The sequence below is a fragment of the Capra hircus genome, chromosome 1 (assembly GCF_001704415.2).
Source record: "Capra hircus breed San Clemente chromosome 1, ASM170441v1, whole genome shotgun sequence".
In the NCBI taxonomy this organism is placed as follows: Eukaryota; Metazoa; Chordata; class Mammalia; order Artiodactyla; family Bovidae; genus Capra; species Capra hircus.
Genome location: NC_030808.1, coordinates 45,218,156 through 45,238,061, shown reverse-complemented (window position 1 = coordinate 45,238,061; position 19,906 = coordinate 45,218,156). Strand labels below are relative to the sequence as shown.

Sequence of the window (19,906 nt, the reverse complement as noted above, 5' to 3'; positions counted from 1 at the left end):
CTTGCACAAGCCCAGCTCTGTACTCAGCACTTCCACAAAGAAAGCAGAATTTAGACAAAATAGGGAAGACAAACTTCACAACTCAGAGATGTACAGTTTAGGTCTTAAAGAACCATGTTTCCAGCTTAATAGAAAGAAAGAAATCTTTACAGTCTTTAATAAATACAAGTTGGTAATTTCTTCAGAGTTATGAAGCCAAAAGTCTAGAGTCAAAATTTAGACAGACTGAAGACTGATCTGCAAACATCATTTGGGCATTGGAAGGGCAGTTCTTCCCTGTGCTATAAAAAACATTATAGAGAAGAACTTTATGCTTTGGTCAAATGTACCCCCACTGGAGCAGGATACTCCTCCAATTGGATCATGAGTCTCATTCAGTACAGTAATTACAGAAACATTGTCTGGGCTGAAACCATGGAACACTGGATTTCCTGTTTCAAATATGATCAAATAAAAATTATTTGTATTAGCATCTCTTAGAAGTCTACAGCATATCTTTACATTTTATTAGATGTAGATCTAACACACCTTTAAAGATCTCCCAGCCTTGAGCATTATGTATGGAAGACTCAAAAGTGTAAATGGATGGGTAAAATGACCTCACAGATTTTATGTGCAAGATTTGAAAGATTGATGAGTTTTAGTGGAAGTCTCATTTGAAGTAATGGAATTAATGTTGAACACTTACCACACTTGTTTAGAGTAGTGTTCTGGGCATCCTCCTGCCTTTTACCCACTTGCCCAAGAAGAAAATATAAATGAAGAACTGATGCTGTACAATCATTGCACCAGAATTCCATCAGGGCCCACTGTTGTGTAGAAAAGGAAAGCGGAGAACACATTCCCAGATTCCCACTTCACCTATTTTGGCACACCTTATTTTTACATAACTCCTGTGTGTGGAGTTTGTTTATTACCTCACCTTGTGCCAGAAAAAAATGAAAACAACTTACAAAACCGTGTAAATATTCTAACTAAAGTAAGCAAATAAAAAGGGTGTGGATAAAAAAATAAAGCCAGGGATGATTCCAAAATATGAGCACTGCAAAGACCTATATGCACTTGTATGGGTGGGGGACACATTTGGCTCTGGTTAACAGTCTACACAAAAAGAGAACGAGGTCACAAAATAAATGCAGCCGCTCAGGAAAAACCTGGATTTTCTTGACATAAAGAATAAAAGTTTTTCCCCAGGGTTTTTCTGAAGAGGGTACTATATGATTTAATAAGCAATGTCGGCAGCACTCTTACTATGCACAATCGTTTCATGGCTGATTCTTACTGGGAACCTGAATGAAGGTGATGGCACTATACCAAAGATTACCTAATAAAATATGGAGTGGGTCAATGCTCAAGTGAAGACTTGGGAAGGATTAGGATCTTACCGTAGGTGCAAGCTAACACACACAGTTCACAGAGGCTGGTAGGAGACACAAGGATGCTGGGTCAAAGACAAAGGACAACTTATTTCCTCCTAGCGATAATTGTAGACTGAATATCAGCATTTGTGCTCATTCTAGGAGCCCCAGCTCCTACAGGGCCATACAGGGAGATACAGGCATAATCTACACATGCCAGGTTGTATTACAAGAAAGGAACCCCAAGCTTCAGGAAACTGAGTCTTTGATGATAGGCAAAGAACATATAGTCCTTTTGCCCCAGAGGGCAATATTACCTTTATTCTATGGGTCAGTAAACAAACTTCTCTCTTCCAGAGCTCTTTGCTATACCAACGTCATTGGAAAGATGAGCCTATTGAGAAGTCTAGAGCACAGGGAAACAGTGCTTCATAGGACACCCAGAAATGTGAGGGACTCTGGAGAATTACCCTCAACAACTGTATACTGCATTCCAAGTTGTAGTCTAACTTTCTTGGGCTTGATGACTCTAAACTAAAGGGAGAAATTGATGGATTCTGCTTCATTGGATGCTTATGCATCTTAACATGTGGCATTCTTATCAGATTCTAGCCACTGAGTACAATGCTAAACAAAATAGGTATGATCTCCTGTCTTTGTAGAACAGAGAGAAAATACAAATATAGTTTATGTGGTTTTCCATAAGTTCTTCCTAAATGTTTCATCAAAAAGGATTTCTTGATGATAAACATTATTTGTTAGAGCATTTTTAGGTTCACAGAAAAGCTGAGCAGAAGGGACTCGGATTTCCCAGATACGTACACCCGGCTTCTACACACGCAGAAACATACCACATACCCCTGGCCTACCCATTACCAACATCCCCCATCAGAGTTTGTTACCATTTGTTATAACTGATGAACCTCCAATAACATATTGTTCTCATTCAGAGCTCATATTTTACAGTAGGGTTCATTCTTGGTGTCATATACTCTTACAGGCTTTGAATAATTATGTAAAACAAAAATTTTCACAGGTATGGGTGATAATCAGTTTGATAGTCTACCTCACAAATAATAGATCTTCACATATCTGTATTTCCAGAAAAATACAGACACAAGAGCTCATGACACCTGGGAGACCTAATGAGTGTGTACAAATTATTCAACACTCATCATCTCCAATCTACCCATGGGCAGAAGGTAATCTTCCCTTAAAAAGTAGTCTTCCATGAATAGAGACGCAGATGTAGAGAACAAACTTGTGGACACAGCCGGGGAAGGAGAGGGTGGGACGAACTGAGAGAGCAGCGTTGAAACACATGTTACCGTATGTAAAACAGAGCTAGAGGGAAGTTGTGGGGCTTCCCTGCTGGCTCAGTGGTAAAGAATCCACCTACCAATGCAGGAGACATGGGTTTAATCCCGGGTCTGGAAGATCCCTGGAGAAGGAAATGGCAACTAACTCCTGTATTCTCCCCTGGGAAATTGCATGAACAGAGGAGCCTGGTGGGCTACAATCCATGGGGTCGCAAAAGAGAGTCGGACGCGACTAAACAACAACAAAAGTGGAAAGTTGCTGTATGACACAGGGAGCTCAACCCGGAGCTCAGTGACAACCTAGTAGGGTGGGAGGGAGGTTCAGGAGTGATGGAACATGTATCAGTTCAGTTCAGTCGCTCAGTCGTGTCCAACTCTTTGCGACCCCGTGAATCACAGCACGCCAGGCCTCCCTGAGGTTCATGACATTGTACAGGGGACAGGGATCAAGACCATCCCCATGGAAAAGAAATGCAAAAAAGCAAAATGGCTGTCTGGGAACATGTATACTTATGGCTAATTCACATTGTTGTATGGCAAAAACCAACACAACATTGTAAAGTAACTATTCTCCAATTTTAAAAAAAGTAGCCTTAAATCCTCCAGTGGTTACATGACCACAGCCCTCATATTTTTCTCCTTGAGCATGACACTTGCAATGTTTCTGGAGTATTTGTCTGCCTCATGTTTGGGTTGGGACTCTGACACGACGGAAAACTTTTTGTTTGTTAAAAAGGTAAAATGGCTTCTCTGACACGGTTGGTTTCTTCAGGGCCTGCCTCCTCCCAGACTTGAGGAGAGCTCTGTACTTTCTGTGTCTTCACTGAATGTTCCTTGTCCTACTTGGTATAGTCATGCTACCAACTTTTTCTGACAAAATACTGATCGGAGACTGACCTTTGTTTAATTAGCCCCCAGTCAGTTCCAATCTGCAAATAACAATTGCTAACGTAGGCCTGATTTAGCCTGCAGGCCAAGCAGACGCTGATGCTTGAATTCCATTACCTAACCCTCCAGGCCTGCCCCTCACAACGTTTTGAAGAACCAGCCTTCTTTTCAATATTTCTGCTCTTTTTTAGCCCCTTCAAAAAAAACCTGTCATTTCCTGCTAGTACAGTGGCCTCCCTGGCTTAACCTGATGGCGATAGATATAGAAGCAGAGTCAGCAATGCCAACTGGATGAATGTCTAAACTGGGGTTTGAGAGAGCTGCCTATTCAAGTAAAAAATTAGAGATGAAAAAGACCTGTTGAATAATCCAGTCCCCTCTCCCCCTGTAGCTGGTGCCAGAGCATTCCTGTGCTGAAAGCTTAGCCCGGGCCAGCTCTAAATGACTTTAACAATGTGCCTTCTCACACTCTGTTTGGAAGATGGGGCTGTCTCTTCAATTTTTCTATTTTCTTTCAGTAAGTTTTTTGACGTGAGTGTCATTGGACCACCATTATTCCATTTTCCTTTGACCGTTTTGGTTCAGCTACAGCAAACTTGTGAAATAAGCTGTTTTCAAAGGGTTGATAGAAATGTACTGACAACATTTGAAGTACTTTATTAACCTGGTCACTCTAGCAACGCCTAGATTTAGGGTCATGTGATAGAGGGAGAGGACACCCCTGGGCTTTGGAGGTCGATGTATCTGGGTTAGAACCAGAGTTCTGCTTATTGGGGGATGTGCTATTGTCATTATTTTTGTTGTTTTCATTGATTATCATTTGTTAAAAACTTCCTGTGAACCAGGCACTATGGTACGCACGGTCCAAAAGTGCCGCTAGCAAACTTGTGAAATTGGTACTGTCATCTCCATTTTTTTTTTTTTTTAAATCTTTAATTCTTACATGCGTTCCCAAACATGAACCCCCCTCCCACCTCCCTCCCCACAACATCTCTCCGGGTCATCCCCATGCACCAGCCCCAAGCAAGCTGCACCCTACGTCAGACATGGACCTGTAAAGTTTAATAATGAAGAGTGGAAGTTCTGGGGTTAAATTATCTGTTTAAAATGCCAGCTCTGGGACTTCTTCAGTGGTCCAGGGGTTAAGATGCTGTGCTTCCACTGCAGAGACTGCAGGTTTAATCCCTGCTCAGGGAACTAACATCCCCCATGCCACATGGCCAAAAAGTAAAATAAATAAATAGGGCCACATTTAAAAAATAAAATAAAATGCCAGTTTGATTACTTGGGTGACCTTGGGCCTTTTACTTTACCTCTCTGAGTCCAGTTTCTCTGTCTGTAAAAATGGGGGTAATGATGGTGCCTGTTTCCTGGATTATTTTGAGGAATAAATATAAGTACATGTGAATTGATCACATAAGTGCTGGACACAGAGCAAGCTCATTAATGTAACCAATGTTGATGAGAAATTAAGATGGAGACATTTGTTCGAAGGCGCATGTCATCCTAGTTTATACCCAGTCAGTTTCACTCCAAAGCCCACCCAAATTTTTAACCATTACATATACAGATTTGGTCAGATTCTTAACCTCTCTGGGGCTGTTTTTCTCATAGGTGAAATATAACTGGGATAATGTAAGATCTTTTGTGTAATCAGTGTGAGGATTAAAATGAAATAATGTAGGTAAAGACACTATTACAGAGCCTGTCCCAGAGCTGGGGATCAACTAACAATAGTGATTCCTCTGTATCTCTGTATCTGTAGACTAACCGTCTGTGTGTATATCTGTGTATGTCCATGCGTGTTATGAATACCTGTGTAGCCAATGACGTTCTCTTAAAAGCTTCTCAGGATATTGGAACTTCAAAATTGTTCAGATTGAATTTTTGGAAGTTTACTTTCATTTGAAAGAAGAATTGGGGCTTCCCTGCTGGCTCATACGGTAAAAAAAAAATCTGCCTGCAATGCAGGAGACCTGGATTTAATCTCTGGGTCCGAAAGATCCCCTGGAGAAGGGAATGGCTACCCACTCCACTATTCTTGCCTGGAGAATCCCATCGACAGAGGAGCCTGTTGGGCTATAGTCTCTGGGGTCACAAAGAGTGGGACACAGCTGAGCAACGAAGAAACTTTTCTCTCTACACTAGATAAATAAAAACAGTTTTCTTCCTAATACAGTTTTATTTTATATTTTTAACATTCCAGTGGTTTCAAGGATATCTTTTTTCTTTTGGTATTTAAAAAGTTTATTACATGTTTCAAAATTCCCCAAATACTTTTTCTTTCATAAATATATATTGACCATAATTCCAAGTTTTATATCATAGAGGGAAGAGAAGAGACAAACAGTTACAACCTAGCAGGAAATGTGATGATAGGTTTTTTGCTGTTATGCCTTTTTTTTCTCTCTCTCTCTTTTTTTTTTTGGTGTGTGTGTGGGAAAGGGTGTGATGTCATTTTGTCTCCACCCCCTGTGAGTAAGCCCACAGCACAGCTAAGTGCAGCCGCCCGCCTCTGTCACCAGGAGACAGTCCACTTAAATGCAGCTCCAGGGTTGCAGGACCCCCACCAGAATCACTACCCGTGTGAGGTGGCAAATGCAACATGCTGTCCAGCTGGGGGTGTCTACTTCTCTGTGGAAGTATTGCACTAGCCCTGGGAAATGCACAGAAATTGCCAAAAGGCAAGTAGCTCTGATGTTTTGTGTTTTAAAAATGATGTTTGAGATACTAGCTTTTAAATGTTGAGATTAAATTTGATCTGCTTTGCCAGATGGGGGGATTTGAGTTCTTCTCAGACAGTTACAGTTCAAATGTATAGAGAAGTAGCTTAAACTTTTGCTTTTCTTTCCCCCTCTTCTGCTATGTACTTTTCAGTTGAATCTCTTTATTGCAAAAAATGCAAACCTACTTCTTTCTGGGTTTAGCCGTGTTCACGGTAGCTTGAATGGTATAGTTTCCAATTATAGTACTTGTATATTGAATTGTATTGTATAGATGGGTATTGTAGTCTGTTGAAAAGACTCATTTGGTGTTTTGATCCCTCAGAGACTGAACCAGTGCTAGCTGAATGTTTGAAAGAAGCTAGCTGGAAACCTAGAATCATTTTGTGTAAACCTCACACATACCTGTTAGCTTGGAGGCTGAAGAATTCTAGGCAGGGCCCACCAATGAAGGACAGTCATGAGCCATGATGTAGACACTTTTTCTCTGGTGGAGTCTGGAATAGGGTTTGATCTGTTGGGCACGACATCCCCCCTTTCCCTGGCTAAATTGTTCTCATTTTAGTGTTGGTATTCTATTTACAAATGTCATCAGAAGAAAAGGAAAATGTCTTAAATAGACTTAAAAATCATCTCTTGAGCCCATCACCACCAAAAGCAAAGGTTGCCTCTCTCCTGTCTTTGAACATAAATGTTGCTCTTTTTTTTTTTTTTTTGGTTCCTTTGCCGAGGCACTTCTCTAAGCCAACTCCAAGTCTGTGAAAACTTTTTATGGTTGCAGACTGCTGTAGTCAGCAGGATTAGGAAAACAGGCTGGAATTTATCATACAGTTATGATGGAAAATATCAGAGACAATGCAGCCATGGGCTTGTCAAAACCCTGCTGTGCTCAGAGTCGGAAAGAGAGGTTGTTCAGGTCAGAATATCCAAAGATCCTGCTAGGTCCTCCCTCTGGCTGGTTTGCTCCAAGATCATCTTGTCCCAAGTGAAAATCATTCTATCTTCAGTGTGTTAAGTGAAACTTGAATCCAGAGTGTGAAGGCTGAAGGGTTTGGCTTGTTGATATTTCACATGATGATGTAAAAAGCAATAAAAAAAGGCTGAGTAAACCTTCTCGACTCTAAGATAATTCTGCAAAAATAAATAAATAAAAGAATTCAGGTGAAAATATACACTATTAGATATTTTTCTTCTATCAAGTTTTGTTTCTCAATCATCGTGAGAAGTGTTTAAATAAGTCAATCAGCAGCCTCAAGCATTCAGAATTAATTATTCCTACTGCTAAGATAGTTAACAAGGACTCACCATCTGAGAAAAGTCTGGAGATTATCTCAGGCTTAATACCTACAGATGGTTTTATTTTACCTTGTATTTACTGCGTAGGGGTGATAACCATGATTTTGTGACTGTAGACTTTTGCAAATTCCAAATGCTTTAATTATCATGTTGCAATCACTATATACAAATCTCTTGACACAATCTTCCTTTATTTGTTATGATAAAAAGAAAATTGTTAAAAATAGCCACAAGATAAATGTCTTGCCCATTGTACTTTAATCTGAAGTATTTTCATCCAGGATTCTTTCGTAATTAAAAAAAATCCATAGACCAGTAATTTGAAAAAAACTATCAAATTAATATAAAATAAATGGCAAGTCTCCTGGTCATTAATGCTATGTTTTGTCTTTATCACCGAAGCTGCTGAGGGTCTTTCTTTTAGAGGAAGTCACCTCTCTCAAACTGCATTCCCAGAATAGGAGTATTGTCCTCAGAAGGGATTTGGGGCAGGCATCTGCTCTCAGTAACTTGGGGACCATTCATGCTTTTTCTGTTCTGGGGGAGTTACAGCAGATTTTAGAACTTGACAGGTTCTGAAAATTTCTCTGTGAAGAAAACTGTCCCACTTTTTCAACTGATTTTTTCCCAAACTCATTTGACTGAGAATCTTTCTTCTAGTAGAATAGTTATAAAATTTTGCCAGGGGCTTAACTTTCACCTTTGAGGAAGAACAGAACTAAATAAGACAAAAGATAAGTTTTTTTTTTCTTTTCTTTTTGCCTTCCTATTTTAAAGTAAATTAAATATCATTTGTCATTTATGAAGAGGATAGAATTTTGAAGCTAGAAAAGATGACAGTGATCACCTAGGCTAGGGTTCCCAGATCTTTGGATTCGTGGACCTGTAAAAATAAATATATATTTTAAATATCAGGGTTTTATTATAGAGGACATACTTGAAAGCTAGCCATTTTTAACAGATTTATAAAACAAATGATTTTATACAAATAAGTCCATTGTTTTTATTTTTTTCATTTCACTACAAACTGATGAAAGCTTCATCATGGGCCAATAATTGGGAACCACGGACCAGTATAACCATTTTATAAATGAAGATACCCAAAGGCAGGGAGATTTGGTAGTTTTCTCACACTGATAGCAGAAACAGAACTGGATCTCAGGTTCCTGACTGAAAATCTATGTTTGGCCCTGTTTCAATCCAGATTTTAGGAGCTATATTCTGCAGTGTAAATGTGAATGCTGTCCTTCCCTTGAGTAAGAGGGTTTCTGATAAAGATTTTAAACATTATCTTAATCTTCACATGTGTAGAACATGTCTGCTGGGTGTGTGTGTGGGGGCATATAGTTGATAAATATAGCTGGCTATTTATAGGAAAAAATTATTTTTTAAATAAGAGATCACTTGTTACATGTCTTATGCCTATTTGAATACATAACCACATTCTTTGTTATAGAAAATAAGATACTGGAAGAATATTTTTACTTTTTGAAAACTTAGAATAAAGTTGGAGACTATTATTAATGGAGTAGGAAAATGGCAACCCGATCCAGTATTCTTTCCTGGAAAATGCTATGGGCAGAGGAGCCTGGCAGGCTACAGTTCATGGGGTTGCAAAAAGTCAGACACAGCTGAACATACATATATTATTAGCAGACCTCTTCTCCTCTCTACCCCTTGATAACTATGTTCTTTGGCAAATCATTTATTTACCTTTGCTAAGCATGTCTTATCATCTGTAAAATGGGATTAATGATAACTATCTTACAGTATTTTAGGAATCAATGAGCTAAGAGTTGCAACACTTTCAGTAAAGGATCTGACATATAACAGGCATTCAAAAAATTGTCTATTGGGTTGCATAAAAGTAGATCAATCCTGAAAAAAATACACACACCAAATAATATGTGATCTGTGTCCAAAGTGACACACATCTGAGAGGGTAGCAAATGTTCTTGGAGAAAGGTGGGGCAAGGGAGTTGTGTTGCTCTGTAGGGCAATGAGAGAAGGACTCTACTGTTTTTCAGCCTGGACTTCCTCAACCCAATGTTTGATTGTCAAGTTCAAACATTGCTTTTCTCTATGGAAAGCTGCACCTTCATCTTAGGATCAACTCTTCTGTGGGGACTGGGGAAGCCTCACACAACCTCCAGGAAAGATCCTCCTGAACTTGTAACACCCAGGCCCTGAAGAAGAATTCCCACATTGTTTGACACCCTTGAAAGCCTCTGTGTTGCAGATACCTCTAGGATTCTTTATTCTTGGCACCATAGAACTTTTCTTTTCCCCCTGGCATACAGGCAAAAATAAAAACCACAGAGAACAATGTGCAGTGACCGGAGCCAAGAAAAGCTTATAATGGGACATGTGAGGCTTGACATACCTCTTTGCAGAAACTCCTGTGTTTGGAATATTGCAATCAGTCAGAAGGCAAAGACTACTATTTCTAGCTAACTTGATCAGTCCTCCTGATATAGGTGTGAGGAAAACCAGAGAGGAACATTTCAGATACACATGTGATCAGATGGTCCAAGGGTGTGAGGTCATGACTTGGGTGTGACTCTTGGCTCATGCAAAGGGAAGAAAGAGGCAGTCCTTGGTCTCAGGTTCTTACCCAACAAAGTAGAAATCTCTGACTCCAAGGTGAAAAATATCAGGGCAGATGATGGTAATAATAACTCTCACAGCTATCAACAACTCATCTCTGTTATTATAGATAACATTTTTTGAGGTCATATCGTTTGTGGTAATTTACGGCTATGTTTTTTTAATGTGGAAAACTAACTAAAAGCTTGATGTTTCCCTATACAGCAGGTACTTTATTACTCTCGGTTTACAGAGCATAAAATTTTGCCTCAGAGTGCTTGCCCAAAGTCACTCAGCAAGCAAGTGGCAGACTGTGTCTTTAATATCTATGTCACATTAGCTCCCTGTTCTACATAAACATGTGTTTATTTGTTCAAGTAACAAACTGTATTCCATGTCTATGCAAAGCATTGAGGTGGGAAGACAGGGCTTGATACCTGTCTTCCTGATCAGTTGATGGAGAAGACAGGGATGAAAAAGAATAATTATGCAACAGAGAGAACATCCTCTGATTTGGCTGAAGCACAAAGAAACTTGAAAATAACCAGGAAGGACCCAGTCTAGACTGGAGGGGCCAAACATGATGAGAGGATAAGGCACCTAAGTAGAAGGCTGGAAGATAACATATGTTGGGACAAGGAGGAGAGTAGTGGAGGGGTAGCTGTATGGCCAGACCCTAGGCCACCCCCAGGGGCCACAACTCAGCGGGGATTAATACTCAGTGGGGAAGCCAAGACTAAGTTGACTTAGGACATGGCTGTGCTTTCCTTCTGTCTGTCTGTCTTGACTCCTCAAGATCGATTACAAAGCAGAAGTAGCAGTTGTCTTTGGAGAAGAGGGTCTTATGTCTTACTCTAAATTTTCCCAACTACTCACGTGAGGTAACAGCTCTCACTCTCCAAGGAGCCCTCCCAACCTCACTTTGACAAAACAAGAATGTGTCACTCCAGTGACTCAGTCCATTTCTTCAGAGGGTCCTTGATACTTGTAAGGACCCAGGGAGGGTCTTTTCCATCTTAGAACAGGGAATTTGGGAGGAGAATAATGTGAGCAGGTGGATGGATTCTGCTTTTATCAGAGCAGTATACATTTATGTATTGGTGAGACTGTATTAAAGAGTACATTGGAAAAATATAGTTCTGCTAGAAGAAAACAAGCTTAAAAACCACAGGGGAATTATTTTAGCATCTTCTACAACTCTGAAGTTTCTTGGCAGTTGTATTGATTTGTTTGTCTGTTTAAGCGCTGCCTACTAGGTAAAATGGATTGAGATCCAGCCCCTGTGATAAAAGAAACTTTTGTGTTTGGAATGTAAAAATTGATCAAGTATAATTTTTCTTTGATGATAAGAGTATCCTGTTGAGAATCCAGCGCTTATAAATAAGGTTCCTCTCTGCTTCAGGGCTTCCCAGGTGATGCAGTGGTATAGAATCTGCCTGCCAATGCAGGGGATGTGGGTTCGATCCCTGGGTTGGGGAGATCCCCTGGAGGAGGAAATAGCAACCCACTCCTGTATTCTTGCTGGAGAATCCCATGGACAGAGGAGTCTGCCGGGCTACAGTCCACTGGGTCCCAAAGAGTCGGACACGACTGAGCATGCGTGCTATGCATGCTGCTAATTACACATTCACTAGTTTAGTTTTATAGGCCGCTATATCAGGCTATAAAATACTAACTATTAAGGAATTTCAGTCTCTGTCTCTCAAAAGTTAATGAGGTACAGGTAGCACTTGAGAATAGACAAATTCATCAATAACTGTATTATAGAAAAGGCAGTTAAATGCTTTTAAAGGTTAATGTGAGCTAAGACAAACGTGAGGTGTCTAATGAAGGAGGGCCCTTAAGAAATGTGACGGACTATTCTGCATCACCATCCTCAGAAAGACTTCCCTTTTGCCTGATCTGCTAATTGTGATTTATAAAAGCAAGTATAAAAGAAAGGGAGAATATTGAAAGCAAACAGATGAACTTAATAAAAGTGATCTAAAAATAAATTTAAAAATTAACAGGATAATCTAATGAGACATTACTAGAATAGTAAAAAAAAAAAAAAAGTATCAACCAAAGAATGAGCATGCTAAAATAAAAAAAAACAATGATTTAAATACATATTCTATTAGAATCCCATTTAAAGAATATGATAACAACCGTGTCACTATGTATCAGGCATGTTGTTTAATGCTAAGTGTTTATATACACAGTCTCATTTTATCCTCACACCTGTGAGATATATTATCCCCATTTCACAGATTATGAACTAAACCTAAAGAAAATGTTAGTTATTGATTATTGCACAATAAATTACTACAAACTTAGCAACTTAAAACATCACACATTTAAAACGATTTTTATTGTTTTATTTGTTTATGGCTGTGCTGGGCCTTCATTGCTGCAGGGGAACAAGGGTTAGGTGTGGGGAGCAAGGGTTACTCTCAAGTTGCAGTGCGTGGGATTCTCATTGCAACAGCTTCTCTTGTTACAGAGCATGGGCTCTAGGGCACGAGGACTTCAGTAGTTGCTGCATGTGGGCTCAGTAATTGTGGCTCCCAAGCTTCAGAGTCCAGGCTTAGCAGCTCAGCCGCATATGGGATCTTCCCGGACCCAGGATCGAAGCCGTGTCTCCTGCATTGGCAGGCTGATTTTTTTCACCACTGAACCACCAGGGAAGCCCCCATCACACATTTTTGGTTTCACAGTCTCTGCGGGTTAGGAGTCTGAGTCTGGATTAGCTGGGTCCTCCCTTCAAAGTCTTTCACAGGACTGTAACAAAGGTGTCAGCCAAGCCCAGGTCTCATCTAAAGGCTCAGCTGCAAAAGGATCAACTTTCAAGTTCTTGTGGCTATTGGTAGAATTCAGTTCCCTGAGGAGCATTGGTTTGAGGACCTCATTTCCATACTGGCTGTTGGCCACAGGTTACCTCTGACCTTTGCCACATGGGCTTCTCTGTAATGGCTGTTGCTTCATCAAGGTGTACAATCCCAGATGTTGTCTGCAGGCAGGATGTAGATTACAATCCTATGCAGCTTAATCATGGAGGTAGCAGCCCACCTTTGCTATATTCTATTGGATAGAGGCAGCTTCCTGGTGCTGTCACACAAGACGATTACAGAGTAACAGGAGATGGGAATTCAATAATGGGGTTATGTTAGAGTCTACCCATCACAAAATGGCCAATGACTGCTTAAAGTCACACAGCTAGTAAATGATACAGTGGAACAATGTATATGCTCTGATTAGTGGCTCAGTTGTGATGAGTCTTTGCGACCCCATGGACTATAGCCCACCTGCCAATGGGCTCTATAGCTCCTCTGCCAATGGGAATTCTCCAGGCAAGAATACTGCAGTGGGTTGCCATGCCCTCCTCCAGAGGGTCTTCCCAACCCAGGGATAGAACCAGGGTCTTCTGCACTGCAGGTGGATTCTTTACCAGCTGAGCTACCAGGGAAGCCAATGAATACAGGGAATCTAACTGCAGAAAATAACACTGGTTTGAGCATTAACACCCCATCTACTTTTCAGTTTTTCACAGAGTTCAGCCTTTAGTGGCAAATGCCCAGCAGGCAAACTGCCAATCTGTCTGCCTCCATGGTTGGAGTTGTAGGGAATCTCTGAGAACTGAGATAAATATCTTACTAGTCAAAGACTCAAGGTAACTATTCAGTACCCAATGTGGACCACGTTTTCTATATACAAGAGACCAGTCAATGCGTAGATTCCTCAAGTGTGGCCAGTGCCATGAAGAGCAGTATGCAAAGTAAATGTCCCCCAAATAGAAGCTTTGCTTTCTTTATAAGACTCAGATGCCACCCTCTCTTAAAAAGAGAAAACATAAGACAAAATGAAAATTTTCTTTGACAAAATGTACAGATATTCAGCAATTAACACTTATGAAGTTGATATAGTCTTCATAAAATGTACTTCTGAAACATCATTGAGTGGCTTTTCTAGTAAATGGAGGAGTTGTTATAAGGTCGAATGAAACTTTTGTTTGGAGGATGAAAGTATACTCTGGCAGTGGATGAGATGGAGACAACTGGATAAACTAAAAGAGCTTCTTTCAGATCCTTTTTGGTATAAATAAAACAATTCCTCCATATGTGCTAGGAAACAAAACACACAATGTAGGTTATGCATAAAATATATTCTTAGCATGGCACCCAGACTATGTAGAATGTTAACACTAGAATACCCTGTCGAGTAGGGCTTCCCTTGTAGCTCAGTCAGTAAAGAATCTTCCTGCAGGGCAGAAGACCCAGGTTCGATCCCTGAGTTGGGAAGATCCCCTGGAGAAGGAAATGGCAACCCACTCCAGTATCTTTGTCTGGAAAATCTCATGGACAGAGGAGCTTGGTGGGCTGCAGTCCATGGGGTCACAAAGAATCGGGCATGACTGAGCGACTAACACTTACTTACCTACTCTGTTGAGTATTTTCCATAGTCCACAGTCTCTTCTTGTGTTGAAATGGTCCCAAAGTCCTGGAAGGTACATGATAAGACAGGTAAACTTCAAGGTCTCAGCCTACTTTGTAAAAGTTCTGTGGACAGTAAGACTGAGTCAGGACTTACTCCACTGCTCATAATTTTAGCTTATGTTCCCCACCAAGAACCTTCCACAGTGAGATTCTGATGCTGGATTGTAGTTTCCCTGATCTAACAAAAGCCTGACTTACATTATCAGTGATTTCGGGAGACATTTGGGAGCCTTAAAGCTACGCTGAGATTTTTAGACCTCCTTGAAGAATTCTGAAAAGGAGGTGGGAGATGTGATGCCTTCACAGAAGTTTCTTATTGTTCTCCAATCAAGAACTATACATCTATAGCCCATACTCTAGAAAATCAGACCAAATCACCTACTCCAAGCATCTTTTGGTCAGATTAGAGTTAACTGGAGGGAAAAATGAGGTCTAATTTAAGCTTCACCTATGATACAGAAACTCAGTATTTTCTTTTAGAATATATTTAGCTATTAGTATAACTATGATAGCATCTATCCTCAGCAGTTGTAAACTTGCATATTAGAATAACTGAAGGTTTTCAAAAATATCAGTATTATTCTGCTCCCCTACTCAATTACAATTTAATTGTCATGGGGTGGGAAAGAGAAAAAAATTCTTCAGGTGATTTTAATGTAGCCAGAGTTGAGGACCACTGTCTACAGGTTTTGAAAATCTGTTTGTGTGAGTGATAAGTCCTTTTGGATGAGTGCAGGATAAAATTCAAAAGTTGCAAGTGAATTATTTTGTTATTTAAGTTGTAACTCCAACTTAAAGGCAATTTTTTTTAATTTTTATTTTTACTTTATTTTACTTTACAATACTGTGTTGGTTTTGCCATACATTGACATGAATCCACCACGGGTGTACATGAGTTCACAAACATGAACCCCCCTTCCACCTCCCACTCCATATCATCTCTCTGGATCATCCCTGTGCACCAGCCCCAAGCATCCTGTATCCTGCATCAAACATAGACTGGCGGTTTGTTTCTTACATGATAGTATACATGTTTCAATGCCATTCTCCCAAATTATCCCACCCTCTCCCTCTCTCTCAGAATCCAAAAGTCCACTCTACACATCTGTGTCTCTTTTTCTGTCTTGCATACAGGGTCATCATTACCATCTTTCTAAATTCCATATATATGTGTTAGTATCCTGTATTGGTGTTTTTCTTTCTGGCTTACTTCACTCTGTATAATCGGCTCCAGTTTCATCCATCTCATTAGAACTGATTCAAAAGGCAGTTTTTATCTTGTGCTACTTTGTTCCTGGATTTTGAAACATTATTTGGAAAAAATTTTAAACTTCCTTTTCAGATCAAATAAGAAAATGTTTAAAATTAAAGTTAACATTTGTTTCTGGTGTTAGATCAAAAGTTCAAATGTCTACTTTTACAAAATCTCAGGGGCTAGATCTGAGAAGCTATGGTTGATTACATTTTTCAGGACTGGACTTAACATTTGTTTATTTCTTTCATTTAGTTAACTTTAAAAAATCATCACATTAGGATTATTGGCATATACACACAGTGGAATACTACTCAGCCATTAAAAGGATGAAATTTTGCCATCTGCCGCAACATGGACCAACTTAGAGGACATTGAGTGAGGGAAGTTGCTCAGTCATATCAGACTCTTTGCGACCCCATGGACTGTAGCCCACTAGGCTCCTCCGTCCATAGGATTCTCCAGGCAGGAATACTGGAGTGGGTTGCCATTTCCTTCTCCAGGGGATCTTCCCGACCCAGGGATTGAACCCAGGTCTCCCGCATTGCAGGCAGACACTTTAACCTCTGAGCCACTGACTCAGAGGACATTATACTGAGTGAAATAAGTCAGACAAAGACAAAGACTAGATAATATCACTTATGTGTAGAATCTAAAAAATACAACAAACTAGTGAATATCACAAAAAAGGAGCAGACTTACAAACACAAAGAACAGACTAGTGGTTACCAGTAGGAAGAGGGGGAGGATCATATTTAAATATGTAAGTGAATATTTTTCTTTAAAAAAGACATTAAAAAGAAATAACATTTTAAAAAGGAAACAAAACAATTATCATATTGGGATTATAAGAATGATTTAGACATTTCCTGCCTTCAGGAGTTTGAAATTAGTTCTAATTGAAATACAAGTTGGCCACACAAAGGTAATTTTCTTTCATATGAACCTGTTAGTGTCTTAATTCTTTATCCTTACATAACAGCCAAACTTGCAGAAGTTAAGCTATCCCACTGTGTTGCCACATACTTGTTTTAAACTATATATATGCACATAAAGAAGAAAAAATGAATTCATATAATATGTTGAGGATGACAAAGTACCCTATGATTCCAGTCAATGCAAAATATGAGTTAAGACAACATTCAGTAAACTTCCTCTATACAAAAGGTCCGTGTTATGTGAATTGCCTTTGGATATTGTTCCTTGAATTTTGCATGTAACCATGGGCTTCCCTGGTGGCTCAGACAGTAAAGAATCTACCTGAAATGCAGGAGACTCGGGTTTGATCTCTGGGATGGGACGATCCTCTGGAGAAGGCAATAGTTTCCCACTTCAGTAGGAGCCTGGACAGCTGCGGTCCATGGCGTCAGACATGACTGAGCCACTAAAACTTCCACTTTTCGTATACATTCCAGCTCATTTTCTTCCTGCTTTATGTTAAGGATAATTTATGAGCACATAGGATGACTTATAATCTCAAACACAAGTGTGTTACTCTGTGTCTCTAATAAAATGAGAGATCTCTCTGAGTGGAGAATTGAACCCCTGCTAGCACGAAGCAGGGGGTACATCGCTTCCGACAAGATGCCAAAGTGGAATTTCAGATCCCCTTCCTCCTTAAATGACATCCTTTGATTTTTTTTTTTTTCCAATCTGTTAACGGATAAGAAAACGTTCTGGTTTTCCAAGGGTCCTGCTGAGAGTCCGCTGGGCACACGTGTGTGGGTGTACAAGCCCTAACAGGCCTTTCTTCTCTGAGAGCAGCAGATTCTGTCATTGAAGGAGGGGATTGGGGTGCCTGCCAAAGTCATGCTGGCAGAGAGCTCTGGAATCCAGTCCTGTTACAGATATGCCGGCAAGGGATTCAGGGCAGAGGTTCCTTCTCCTTTCACTTTCCCAGATGGAGTTAAAGCATCTCGAGCCAGTAAGTTTGGGATCAGGTATCAGATGATCTGAAGAACGGCCCCTCCCTTCCTCTCGTGGCTCGTCCTCTTCAAATACCCCAACGATCCTGCTATCACAGAATGATTTTCTAATTACTCCTACTCTTACTAGAATTAGGAGGAAAGCAATGCTGGCCATGTTCTGCCTTTGAGGTTTACCCTAAACTGTAGTTTCATTATCAACTGGGAGGATTAATATTGGGAAATAGTGATAGGGTCTATCAAAATCCAGGAGTCACTGTGGGCCTGGTGAGTGACTTGACCTCTCTGAACATCAGAGCTGCTTCCCTGAAAAAAGGGAATAATAAAAATAACAGTTCTCTTTTTAGCTTCCACTACTAAATAATACTAGGGTGACTTTAATGGATTTTTTGGAATATTTATTTTTATTGGAATATAATTGCTTTACAGTATTGTGTTACTTTTTGCCGTACAACATCGTGAATCAGCCCAATGAATACATATATCGCCTCCCTCTTGAGCCCCCTCCCGCCACCCCCACCCCATTCCTCTCAGTTGTCACAGAGCGCTGAGCTGAGCTCCCTGTGCTGAACACTAGCTGCCTGCTCGCTAGCTAGTTTACACAGGGTAGTGTGTATATATCAATGCTACCTTATCAATTTGTCCCACCCTCTCCCCCCGAGTCCACAGTCTGTTCTCTACATCTGCACTGCTATTCCTGCCCTGCAAATAGGTTCATCAGTACCATTTTTTTTTAGATTATTGGTAGTAATTTTCTTAAGTAAGAGGGAATGTGGATGGCCAGCCACAATTTTGGAAACTCTTCACCTGCCCTGGCAGCCAGAGAAAGATCTAGATGCTCTTTTCTCCTGGACATTTCCTGAAAGTAGGCTGAGCTGAAAGAAGGCTTTGTTGCTGGAGGTCAGGGTCTCGGGTATCGGCCTGTCAGGTATCAGCCTCACAGTGACACAGGGCCTGAGGACCAGGGTCATGGCCCTGCAGATTATACAGAGTGAAGTGGGCCGGAAGGGAAGACTCCAATATAGTGTACTAGTGCATATACGGCACCCAACTCCATACTCTTGCCTGGAAACTCCCAGGGATGGAGGAGCCTGATGGGCTGCAGTCCATGGGGTCGCGAAGAGTCAGACACGACTGAGCGACTTCACTTTGACTTTTCACTTTCGTGCACTGGAGAAGGAAATGGCAACCCACTCCAGTGTTCTTGCCTAGAGAATCCCAGGGATGGGGGAGCCTGTTGGGCTGCCGCCTATGGGGTCGCACAGAGTCGGACATGACTGAAGCGACTTAGCAGCAGCAGCAGCAGCAGCAGTGCATATATATGGAATTTAGAGGGATAGTGATGATGACCCTGTATGTGAGACAGCGGAGGAGACACAGATGTATGGAACAGACTGTTGGACTCTGTGGGAGAGGGAGAGGGTGGGATGATTTGGGAGAATGACATTGAAACATGTATGGCATCGTGTGGGAGGTGAATCGCCAGTCTAGGTTCGATGCAGGATGCAGGATGCTTGGGGCTGGTGCACTGGGATGAACCAGAGGGATGGTATGGGGAGGGAGGTGGGAGTGGGGTTCGGGATGGGGAGGGAGCACGTGTATACCTGTGGTGGATATGTGTTGATGTATGGCAGGGCCAATACACTATTGTGGGGTAGTTGGCCTCCAATTAGAATAGATAAATTTATATTCAAAAAAAAAATACAATGCTTGCCATCAGCAGCTCCCATTCTCTTGTTCAGCTCTCCCACAGCGGGGTCGAAACTTTCGCTCAGAAATTTACCTTTTATTGTGAAAGATTTGGGAGTACGGATCATGGTCTCCAGGCATTTTCCCCTCCACGTATGCTTAGGATGTGGTTCTGTGTAATTTGACTTTCCTGTGAACACCTGATCTGTCTGGTTGATTCTTAGGTATGGGTTGGTCTGATGTGGTGACTGATCAGTCCCCTCAAGGGACTCTCTTTTTTTTCCTCCCCTCCCGCTTTTTGTTCCTAATCTTCCTTTCCACTCAGCCTCCTTCTCCCTCTGTTCCCTTTGGAATTTCCTCCTTTCCTCTTCCCCTCTTCTCTCAACACCAGAAGAATC

At 40.8% G+C, this 19,906-nt stretch overlaps 1 protein-coding gene across 10 annotated transcripts in view; it reads left to right on the top strand.

The window, feature by feature from the left end:
- ABI3BP (ABI family member 3 binding protein) overlaps nt 6,044-19,906 on the top strand; it is a 291,620-nt gene continuing 277,757 nt past the window's right edge. For 3 of the 10 annotated variants that reach the window (XM_013974866.2, XM_013974785.2, XM_013974742.2), the window contains exon 1: nt 6,055-6,249. In XM_013974866.2, the coding sequence (XP_013830320.2) occupies nt 6,171-6,249 (79 nt within the window). In that variant the 5' untranslated portion in view covers nt 6,055-6,170. Of the gene's footprint in view, nt 6,250-19,906 lie in introns of all 10 variants that reach the window. The other 7 variants (XM_013974409.2, XM_013973792.2, XM_013974524.2 and 4 more) reach the window with 4 other exon arrangements.